Source organism: Sitophilus oryzae, unplaced genomic scaffold (genome assembly GCF_002938485.1).
Source record: "Sitophilus oryzae breed Bouriz unplaced genomic scaffold, Soryzae_2.0 scaffold_1649_pilon_pilon, whole genome shotgun sequence".
Classification (NCBI taxonomy): domain Eukaryota; kingdom Metazoa; phylum Arthropoda; class Insecta; order Coleoptera; family Curculionidae; genus Sitophilus; species Sitophilus oryzae.
The window spans coordinates 1-12,239 of record NW_022146335.1 but is presented as its reverse complement, the minus strand read 5'-3'; the positions used below and the strand labels follow the sequence as shown (position 1 = coordinate 12,239).

General features: G+C 33.2%; 1 protein-coding gene across 1 annotated transcript; it reads right to left on the bottom strand.

The window, feature by feature from the left end:
• Positions 1-705: 705 nt before the first annotated feature.
• On the bottom strand, positions 706-6,353 carry LOC115880716. Its single transcript, XM_030897994.1, has 3 exons — positions 6,222-6,353; positions 5,263-6,156; positions 706-1,947 (listed from the first exon to the last, which is right to left on the bottom strand). Exons 1-3 carry the CDS (start codon positions 6,337-6,339, stop codon positions 1,073-1,075), a joined length of 1,887 nt encoding a protein of 628 aa, XP_030753854.1. The 5' UTR covers positions 6,340-6,353; the 3' UTR covers positions 706-1,072.
• Between the last annotated feature and the right edge of the window lie 5,886 nt (positions 6,354-12,239).

The window sequence follows — 12,239 nt, the reverse complement described above, 5'->3', positions numbered from 1 at the left end:
CAGTCAATTAATGTAGTTTGAATACTGGAATCATACGTATTAACTGGTCCTCTTTAACAAATAGTTAAACAGTTGTTTTTTTTTATTTTTTATTGAAATAAACGAACTATATCGACAATATTAGTATCTGTACTCTTTAAAAATTTGGTATATCTTTAAAAATAAAATCTAAAATGTCAGTATTCCATGGATATATTGATAAATGAGTTCTAAATTACAAGAAAATGCATTTTCTACGGAAACTTGAAGAGACAGGTAAAAAATGGTATAATACAATTTGATAGACAATTAAATTGTGCATCTGATTCTCATAAAATATATAGGGTGTTCCATTTAAATTAAACACGTTATTGCCTTTTAAAGCTAGTAATTATTTAAAATAATTTTTTAGACACTCTGTATAAGGTATTAAAGTTTTTATTATTGCAACACAATAACTGATCAATAGATAAACTTCAGTAAATATTTAGTATTAAAAACTCTGATACCCTCGGAGAAATGAAGCCTTAAAATTTATACTGCAATTTCACAAAAGTGAAAATATTCAAAAACAGTAATTTAAGTGTAATAAACCTTAATCAAATTTACCTTTGCTTTTAATCGTAGAAACTAAAATGCTAATGTATAGTGTTCCATTTAAAAAATACAACTTTGATATTTTTTTATTTATTTGGGACACTCTGTATCTTAAATAAAAATATTTTTAAATTGTAACCCTGTATATTATTTTTAATTGAACTTTCGAGGGAACTGTAACTTCTTAGGGCATATTATGTTCATAGGAACGTTTTGTTTTATTTTTATATTATGTAGAATCACTCACCGAAGTAAGATACACTATTTCTTTGACATTTTGTATACACAAAGAAGCAGCAATAAAGCAAAAGATGTAATACTATTGATTTTGATCTTAAAACGTACAGATCTGATTGTGGACCAGTTTGCTCACTCCCGAAATATTTGATACGCTTCCATCCGTTGCTCTGGTTATAAATTTGGAGATAAATTCACTTTCACCATTCACATTCGTGATGATCGAAAACCAAACGCCAAAACCCGATCTATTTCCTTTTCAAACAACTTGAACCGTGTTATATGCACTGAAAGTCACCTTTTTCTCGTTCTTTTTCTTCGAACCGCCTTCCCCACTCTTTATGCTACTCTTCAGGTTATTTTTATCGTTACTGAGAAACGTTAAGTCGCTAGCACTTCCCCATTTGTTGCCCAGCCTGGCAACACTGTCACCCTTACTGAAATCCTTCAGTTTAGGCGTCAGACCAAAAATCCTATTACCCATGTTGTTCTCTTGGTGTTTGGGCAAGCTGGTAACGTTATACGCGTAAGAAATACGTGGTTGTGTCTCAATGTTGTGAGGTTTACGTTGTAAAGTCTCCGTGCTGTGAGGTTTAGGCTTGAGACCTGTAGCGGTAAGGAACATGGCGTTGTTTTGCATGGAGGTGTTGTAAGGGTAGTCCATGGTAGTATCAATATACCTATAGGCCATAGGTTGAAAGTTCTGAGGCGAGTTTCTAGTCTCGCTCTTACTTCGAGAAGTTTTCTTTAAGATTCTCGGTACTGAATTGGTCCAAGAGTTATTTTTCTCGTACAGTGGCGTTCGTGTTGGTCTATTCAACGTCGCATTGTCCTGGTGGTACCTCAGAACCTGACCAGTGGCTTTCGGTTCGATTTTCGATTTGAGGAATGAAGTGAAATTGTTTTTAGAACTGAGGATGTTGAAGTTTTGGCCGAGTTTTTTGGGATGAGGTTCGTTAGCACTGCTTTTGACTACCAGTCGGTTTTTGTCGACCAAGTCTTTGACTAGATGGACGTTGACTCGGACGAATTGTCCGCTGAAGACATCCTCGACTTTTTCAGGTTTTGCGATGGGTGGTGGGGGTGCAGGTTTCTTTTTTCTCCGGCGTTCAGGTCTTCGAGGATTATCGGAATCTGGAACAATAAAAAATGATAATTAGCATTAGGTTATTATTCCAATATATACAGGGTGTGAAGTATTGAGGGTGTCGGAATTGTATTCGGTAAACTTCGGCAATATATTCTACCGATGAAAATAAGTAAAAAAGTTCATATAAATTTATGTCCTAAAGTACTTCGTTTCGGGGATACAGGGTATAGAAGTTTCATTTTTTTTTCGATTTTTTCCAAATAATTTCTGAATTAACCTCGACATTTGGATGAAAATTCTTGTCTGGATGTTTTTTATTAGATATATTTCCCTAAACACCAAGGATAACAGAAAAAATCCGTGAATAAAAACTCACATCTCATACAAGGTATTTTTTTGCGTGGACAACATTGCAATATTTAAAATCATGTATCTCAATGTTTTGTATGCAACACCTTAATGTAAGTGTAATAGTATTTTTCTTCTAGGCGCAGAATTAAAAAACGAACAGTTATAAAAGTAAACGTTCCCTAACCCAGTGTGAGTACATATTATCAAAGCAAACGTTTGAAGGAGGGTAAAAGGACAATAACTCACAATCTTTAAGTTGTTTAATTTAAATTTTAATGCTTAAAAAACCAAGGGGGGGCGACATGTTTCGGGAATTTAAAATATTCCCATCTTCAGGCCTAAAGCTAAAAACAATTACAGAGGTCAAATTTATAAAAGACAATCACAAACAAGTTAAAAAGTCAAAATTTTTTTTAATTTTTTTTACAAAGTCAAAACATTATATCTCGCATTATATCTATCACAAAAATTGTTCAATCACAGATAACAATATGGTATGTTAAATTTGAAAAATTATGATTGATTTTAGTCTAGTTGTTTTTTCAAGTCACTTTTACTCCGAATAGAACATGCCATTTTTTTTCAAATGCCACAAATAATTTTTGAAACAATTTCAAACGTTCCAAATATTACAAAAAGATTTGAAAGTCATACTTTGTATGTAATTATACAGGGTGGTCCGAATTGTATTCCGGAAACTTCGGTAGCACATTCTGCAGATAAAAGTAAGTAAAAAAGTTTATATAAAATAAATGTATGTCCTAAAATGCTTAGTTTTGGAGATACAGGGTGTAGAAATTTCATTTTTATTTTGATTTTTTCCAAATAATTTCTGAACTAAAGTCAATATTTGGATGAAAATTGATGTCTGGGAGATTTTTGATATGAGAAATTTGATTTTGATACCTATATATAACTCCTACTTGAAGAGGGCGCCACTTACATATTTTTTAACTGGTTTGAAGAGAAATAAGTTTTCGTCCGTTCCTGTATGGAACTACTGAGAAAAAAATATACATTTATTGCGTTTTTTACGTAAAATAGGTCTCTTTGTGATGATCAGTACAAGTAATGGTTCTCGAGATATTTGGAATCTTAATTGTCAACACCGGTCATCATCTACTGGTGCTATTAGATTATTCAAAGGCTTTTGACAGAATAAGTCATAAACTACTTCTATCTATATTACATTATGTAGGCTTCTCAGAAAATGCAGTCGGTCTAATTGAAAATTATTTAAATAATAGAATGCAATTTGTAAAAACTACTACAGGGTAATCTCCGAGGGAAGTTATTAGTTGTGGAGTTCCACAGGCATCTATCTTGGGACCCTTACTTTTTACAATATATACAAGTAATATTTCTACATACCTAGATAATGTTAATGCACACTGCTACGCAGACGATACACAACTTTTCTTTTCGTTTAATTTCGATGACTGGACATTAGCTCAAACGTTAATAAATGACGATTTAAATAAATTAGTACAAGTCTCAAATCATCGCGGCCTGGCAATAAATCCAGATAAATCATCTTGTTATGATATCTGGAAAACACCGGGATTTTCTATCTAACGTAATGTCAATAAGTTTAGCTGAACAAAAATTACAATTTACTAAATCTGCCAAGAATTTGGGATTAATTATAGATTATAATCTTCGCTTTAAGGAACATGTCTCTCAATGTATCAGAAGGTCTTACATCTCTTTAAAAATGTTATATCCGCATCGAAAGTTACTTTCGGAAACTTTAAAGATAAAGTTAGCTGAAATAGTTGTCTTATCCCATTTCAACTACTGTGACGTTATATATGGACCATGTCTGGAAAAAATTGACATTAACAGAATAGAGAAGCTTCAAAAAAGCTGCCTACGTTTTATTTATAGTATAAGAAAATATGATCCCATTTCGCATAAGTTAAAAGAAGCTAAGTGGTTGAATATGGAAAACAGACGTAAGATGCATTCATTGGTTTTATTTCATGGAGTTATTTCTAAGAAGTGTCCTCCATACTTGGTGAATAAAATAAAATTCAGAACAGATGTGCACAACTTAAACCTTAGATTTAAGGGACTTATTACTCCATCACCTGACAAAACAGCATTGTTCACTAGATGTTTCTCATTTAATATTTCCAAGCTTTACCAGCTTTGTTGTTTACCAGCAGAAATGATAAACTTTCAGAGTGCTGCATTTAAAAATAAACTTAAAAACCATTTTCTGGATAGTTCTCTTCCCTCTTAGTTTTTTTTACCTCAGAATTATTTTAGTATAAAATACTTTTCTTTGTGTTTATTGCTTTGAATTTCATATTAAATTTTCTTAGTCATAGGATTACTATATAATTTACTTATATTTGTAGATAAGTTACAGTAAAATAATTTAGCTACATAACACACATTTATACTAGCTGATATTGTGATCTGACGGGAACTGAATTTAAACCAATGTTTTTTTTTATTGTTATTTTTTTTATTGTATTTGTAAATTACATTTGTTGTAAATGATATATATTATTATTATTATTATTATTGACATAAATTAAACATGTTGACTAAAGAGTCATTAGACTGAAATCATAAATTTGAAATGTTTTTATGCCCAAAGTTCAACAGAAACTGTTTATCATTATTTCTTCAAAGAAAAATTTATGATAAAGAATAATTTAAAAAAAAAAAAGTTCTCAAATTTATCATTTCAGTCAAATAACTATCTACTCATAACATGTTGATTTTTTGTCAAATAATGACATGTATTGTAAAAAATCACGGAAATGTATATTTTTCACTCAGTAGTCAGTAGTTTTATACAGGTACGGACAAAAAGTTATTACTTTTCAAAACAGTTAAAACACATGTATGTGGCGTCCCCTAAAAATAGGGGTCATATTGACATCAAAATCTAATTTCTCTTTCTAAACATATATTTTAAATGAGACGATTTGTTGTTGTATATTAAAGGAATAATGTTAGTAAAAATGTTTTAAACAGAATAAAAATAAACTCACCTAACAAATCCTCTGCGGAATTCCACACCTTCCTCAATGTACCAACTACACCATCATCTTTGACTAGATTGCTTTCCTTATTATCTACATTTAAAATATTCTCTATGGAACTCCTCACCATCATCTTCTTACCTCCCACCTTATTGTTGATCGTGTTGAACTTGGCATCGTTCAACAACCTCATATCGGTGATCAGCTTACTCTCGGCCCTTTGACGCAAGTTTACGTCTTTCAGCTTGTTTGATTTGGAATCTTCAACTTCAAACAGTTTCCTATTTGATATCGTCCCATCAGGTGTATCAATAGATATAATATTAGAATGACCGCTGTTCGAAGAATTCTGAGGCTTGTTATTAGCGTTCTGTTTCTTGATTTCAATGTGTGTAACACCATTGTGATCTGTTCTGTGCAGTAAGTTATATTTCGTTGCAACATTCTTACTCAAATTGTAAGCTTTCTGATTGGTCACGGCTTTCAAAGTTGTAAAATTCGTGTAGAATGTTTGTAATTTTTGAAGGCTTTCAAACCTGAACACTAGAGCCTCGCTTTTTATGACGAATATCAAAACGTCAGGGTATGTCACATCGGAATAACAAACGCAGTCGACTAGATCAAAAGTTTCCTTAGCTTGGTGTAAAAACAGTTGCTTGTCCAGGCCCTCTTTAATTGTGTTGGCATTTTTCGGAGTCAATGTACTAGTTTTCTCCGCTTCCGTTTCACTTTCTGTACCCGACCCTCCATTGGCACTATCCGTTTCAGCCAGAACAGGTTTCTGTCCAACTTTGTCAACAGCAAACGACTCATTTTCACTGCTCACTATAGAGATAGTATCGATATCGCTTTCAAATCCTTCGTCAGGTGACAGTTTTAAATGTGTTAAAGGTTTAGATAGTTCTAGAGGTACTTTCGATGGGTTAGGTACGTGTTCTGGAGGCCTGGAGAGTAGAACAAGGTCGAGCTGGTTGTTTTAAGTTGGAGGTCGTAGCCTAAGTGGGTATGGCTCGGCTGACGTTGGGATTTCTCCACGATGGCCGCCAAGGAAGTGTTGGACGGTTGCCTTAGAAGTAGGATGGGCATCTTGGCAGGTCATGATCTGAAACAAAAAATATATATTAGAAATATGTCATATAATAACCTTAGTAACAAGTTTTGTGTATTCTGACTTTAGCAACTAAAGTGTCATATTACCGGGAGTAAGTGTCATATGCGCGAAAGAAAACAATAGGAGAGTTTACTACGAAAAGCTCATCAATGTATGGTCAGACCGACAAGCACTTAAAACGTCATGAGCCTAAAGATCTTGTCGAGATTCGAAAAAGCTACGGTATGTAGGGTCTATATGCCAGTGGTCGGACAAAACGTATTTATTAGAAAATAAGTTAAATATGGCTTAGTATTGCCTTCTAATACTTAAAAACCCAATTCTACCAATTCTTTCGCTTTGTTATATTACATTTTCTTTGCCTAAATTGTCACCCTAAAAACGTGAAAAATTCGGGAAAGTAACCACACGTTTGTGCTTCCTAATTTTTGCCTGTTAAAGGTGGAGTTGGGATAGTTTGTAAGGTAAGTTAAACATTTTGTATTTAATTTATGAAGTACCTATAACTTTACGTGTATGCAGAATAGTCTAAACTATTATTTCAAATAACAAAAAAGATACTTTTCATAATTTTAATGTTAAATTTAGGTGTCCAATAAACTCGTATATAATTTTGTTTTAAGTCCAGTTAGAAGACCAGGAAAAAGGACTCTTTTGTTTTAGCCTTTTTCTTGATAATTTATATGTAATAACTACTGTTCGTTTGAAATATAATTAAACATGAGTTTTTGGTAGTGTTTAGTTGTCGGACAGCAAAAACACAACACAAACACAGATCAAAGGAAATAAAAGCTGTCCGACCACCAGTCAACGCTTAATTTAATATATTTGGGAGGTTGGACCCTTTTTCGACGTCATATTGCGGTTTTCAGACTGATTTTTGTGAGATTTTGGTTATTTTCAAACATGAATCCTAAAGTAAAAGGGAATTTTCATCAATACAACAAAGATGCATTATAAAAAACAGTCCAAACTGTCCGAAGGAACAGGGAAAATTGCGTAAAACATGCAACGTCAGTACAAGATTCCAAGTCAACATGGTGTGTCAGCACAGGACCGTATTTTAAAGATAAATAAGCGACGTTTGCAAACGAATGGAACCAGCACTTGTTTTAACCAGAGAAATTGAAAAAAAATGTTACCTGGATTGAAAACTAACTGTTTGCGTATTTCCAATAAAAAAAAACAGGTGTTACTTAATACAGTTGAAAAAATTGTATCTAGAAGAAGAAAAATTGAAAATGCTGTTTACTAATGGAAGCATGGTTTTATGAACAGCATTGCATGGTATCGATGATCGTTTAAAGATGGTTTTTCCATATATGCAGATATCAAACAACAAGAAACGGTATATAATTAAAAAAGGCGTCCATTGATCCCATAGAGACCTTGTTTTTAATACAAAAGCCAAAGAATCTTATTACTTTGGCTTTTGTATTACGGTATATAATGTTAAATATTAAATTTGCGCTTTAAAATATACATAATATATTAAATACGGGACTGTACAGAATCAGCCAATCACAAAGTGTCCGACTTATGGTGACTACCCGGCCGGACACTGGCAAGCACTGTCCGACTACTGGCTAAAACAGCACTTTTATCACTTAAAAAAAAATAATTAAAATCATTGGTAGGATTATGAAAAAAAGTTTTCAGTAAGAAAACTAAAGTTATTTTACTGATTTGTTTTGATTGAAAATGAGTAAATTGTGATAAAAGAAGCGAACAATCGACATTTTCTTATTAAATAAGTATTATTTTTTAGATGTACTCATATAAGGCAAAGGAAAAATGATTGCAACAGCTCATGCAAGACTGTTTGAACAAGATGACGAATTGACTACTGAACATGACCATGAAAAGGAAGAAGAAGAAGTGGATATTATAGAAGGACCCGAAATAAATTCTGATACAGAAAAATAAATTTCAGATTCTGAAGCGCTGAATACAGTATTGCTAGAGGATCGGCACAGCATTGTGATAGGTTAACAGCATTGTGAACTCGTTACTCTTATGTACAGTGTCACAATTTCGTATGTTTGGAGCACACACAAATGTTCTATAATCACAAATGTTCTCTAATCACTTTTCTAAGGATTGACTTTTTCATTATTATTTATTTTTCTTTTTAAACAATATTTATTAGTTTGTATTTCTACGTAATTTATGTTATATATTTTATGTTTATCTTTGCTTTTTGTGATGAAGCAAGTCCAATAAAGAGTTTTTAATTTGATTATCATATTATTTTATGTCTTACACCACTAGCAACGCTTAAGACTTCTTGAATTTAGCAGGCAGACGGTTCATGTAAAAAATGAAGCGCGACCACCAAAAGGTTAAAGCTTAAATTTCCTCACGCCACTGTGTTTCTATTTTCTATTCGTTATCGGCCAATCGGATCACAGAAGCCCGTTGTTTTTCCTTCTTCTTTCTAAATCCCAGGTGCCGTATCTGCATTATCCAGCAGGTATGCGCCGATAGAATCGATTATACGGGAACACACGACTAACTGTATCGCGTTGTTACGAATGGCACACACACAGAAGAGAAAGATAAAGATAGAAAGATAACGGAGACTTATCCATGGTCGACATACGTGAGAGAGAGAAGAAAGCAACGTGTAGATGGGGCAGAAGAGGAATGAAACGGAGATAATAGAGTTGTTTTAGCGGAGATAGTCGATAGGTCGTCGGGTAATCTCGGCAGGATCTGCGCGGGAATTCGCCGCCTTGGGTCACAATTAAAAAATAATTGTGATTTATGTCGATGCAGTGGAACTATGGTGCTATTAGGGCACTCGGCGATTGTGATATTATGGAGAAAGGCTTTTACTGTAACCGTTTGTCTATAATTTTTGATATTTTATTTTTGTCTTTTACTATCGTTTTTTATTTGAAAAAATAAAAATTATAGGCTCGGTGCATTTCAGTTGATTTCAACAAATTTCGACCGCAGCTCTTCAACGGCAAAAATCTGGAATTATCAGTATGTATTTTACGCCGCCGTCATGTTGATCGCATTAAAATCATATTGAAATCGTGGTTTTGTCATAATATTTAAGCATTTTAGTTTTTTGCTAGTGCAGTTATTGAGACTATAAATTACTCAGGTGCGAGGTTTGTGTGATGTAACGCTGTTTCGGGTAGTAAAAAATAAGTGAAAAAGAATTCGAACTAGGCGTCTTGTTGTGTTGTGACAATTTCAAATGTTGATAAAATGCCAAAAAAATGTTAACGCGTAAAGGAGAGCGTAATTAGGGCGTTGTTCAGTGCAATAACATTCAATAACTCAACTTTCCCGGACATTCAAACCAAACCAAACCAAACATTTTATAGCTTCATAGTTTCTCACACCGATTTGATCAAAAGCAAAACGAATTCAAGCAGTTCGACGAAACAAGTGAGTAAACAAAGTGCTCGTTATAGAATCAAAAAATTAAATAGACATATACTATGAGAGGATAAAATATAATTTGTAATATTAATGGTATACATTTTTTAATCAACTAGTGATTAAATGATTTATGAACATCTCCTAAAATTATAATTATGTATCTTTAAAAAATTACGTTATAGCCGAAATAGCCCCAATTATACGCCACTGGCAAAACCGGTAATTAAAACTATGCTCGCTACCTTAGTTGAACTCATCTAAAAAGTTTTTTTAACTGGAATAATAAATTATAATACAAGTTAGACCTAAAGATAACTTATACTTCCTTACACTTTTAGAATAATTAATATACTAGTTGTTTTCGTTATTCTGTGATAGTGGCAGCACCGTCGGAGAATGCACCAAGCCTACAAGGGTGAGCCACTTTTGAAAAACACCCGGTATATTTCCGGTTTTCATATAGATTGTCAAGTAACCTCCCTACTAACATACTTTCTATTACAGATTGAATATAAATATAAATTTTAGATTCTAAAGATATAGAAGAGTGGGTTCCTTTATTGAAATACGATCCAGAAATTTAGTTAGGAACTAAAGAAAACATGAAACATAACCATAAAAAATTTGTATTATATTTTAATAAAATAATTTATCTAATATTTTTTCGAATTCTTACTGTGTTAAAGAGAAAATGTCACAAATGCCAACTTCAATTTTGACAACAACTTATCAATTTTTGAACCTAGTAAACTTCATTTTTTACAGCCTAGTATAATACACTTAATTTACACACAACCGGTATTCTATACACAGAACAAAAGCCTTTTACTCAGTGCATGTGATTATACAGACCGGACCACCGTAGTAGTAACATAGGCAGAACCGGACGAATTAGCGTATACCCGTCCGCCGGATAAAAGCAGGCGAGAAAATGCGATAAAATAAAAATAGGTAGATATGTGATAAGAATGTTTCAGAATTTGTATTTATTCGTGTTTTAATAGCTTTTTTCGTTTTCCTGTTATTACCGATTCTGAACCGTCCTAGAATTGTGATGCGTATGCGCAGAAGGAAATATGAAGACATTATTTCATTTGCGCATGCGCTGGAGAGTTCTAGGACGATTCAGAATCGATAACTAGGAAAACGAAACTGAACTAATAGCTAAAACGAATACATAGATTCTCGCGACAGTTCTCGTGTAAAATTTATTTTTTAAGTAAAATAATGGATGTTTACGAAGTTCGTGAGCAAATTCAAATTGTAAAATGGTATTTCCAAAATAGATCTTATCGGGATATACAAACATTTGTGGTACCGCGGATCAAAATCCCACCTTTTCAAGTAATCAAATTGCTGAGGTGGTTGCCCTGCCCACAATGCCCGTATTGTTCAAGAATATTTGAACAATACTTTTCCCAGGATATGGAACTATTTTGTGGCCCGCTAGATCACCAGATCTTTCTCCCAATGATTTCTTTTTGTGGGGTTATGTAAAATCCAAAGTGTATGGTCATAATAGGGCTAATAATCTGGATGAGCTTCAAGTAAAAATACGAGAGGCTTTCCAAACTATTAGCCCTAATATGTTAGCCAATGTCAGACGGGGATTTTACGACCCCCTAGGCTTCTGTCTACCACAAGAAGGTGGTCTTTTTGAACACTTGTTATAACTTTTTTTATTTAGAGTAATATTTTAGTTTTTTTGGGGTTTGGAGAATTTATTTATTTTTAGTTTTGGCTTGTAAACACACTCAAATAATAAATATTCAAGTATTTTTATTTTAAATGTTACCTTAAGTGAAGGTAAACACTTAAAATGAAAAATAGTAAATACTCGGCACTTCTCGCGTCGTATTCCTAGTCTGTCACGACCAACTACTTACTGCCTGACCAGCCGACTAGCCGGCAATGAACCTCGAGTACGAACGCAAATCGGGTAAACGTAAATTAGTCCGGCAACTTGCTATGTTACTAGTAGCCTGGTCTTCTCTGTATACCGGTTGTGTATCGTAGAAAAGTGAGGTTATAACGTCATCGATTTTTCTTATTCTGTAGCTGGAACTGTCCAGGCACGTCAAACCAATTCTACCGACCCATTGGCCGTGGATAAGAGCACTGAAAATTTGTAAACACGTATGTTTTTCGTGAGAAAACAGTTTTTTGGGTTGGTAACAAAATAAAATATATACAATATCTAAATTTCATGTAGGAAGTTTACTAGACATTAAATTAGACGAAACTGTATATATTTTATTTTGTATTCTTACAGTGGCGGCTAACAAATTATTTTTCTAAGAGGGCTCAATTTTTCCTATCTAAAAAAATACTGAACAGATTTTATTTTTATTTAAAAGTGATTTTGTCTCTCTTAGTATGTAATAGCCGCTACTGTATTCTAATAGGGCACATTCTAAAACAGGCATTGGTCATATTAACCACATCTAGAATAATTCACCACAATTTAAAATATACC

Coding starts and splice junctions, on each gene's coding strand:
- LOC115880716 (XM_030897994.1), bottom strand. CDS start 6,339: ATGCCCATCCTACTTCTAAGGCAACCGTCCAACACTTCCTTGGCGGCC. Junction 6,157..6,221: donor CCTCCAACTTAAAACAACCA/GCTCGACCTTGT, acceptor AAGTACCTCTAG/AACTATCTAAACCTTTAACA. Junction 1,948..5,262: donor TTCCGCAGAGGATTTGTTAG/GTGAGTTTATTT, acceptor TTATTGTTCCAG/ATTCCGATAATCCTCGAAGA.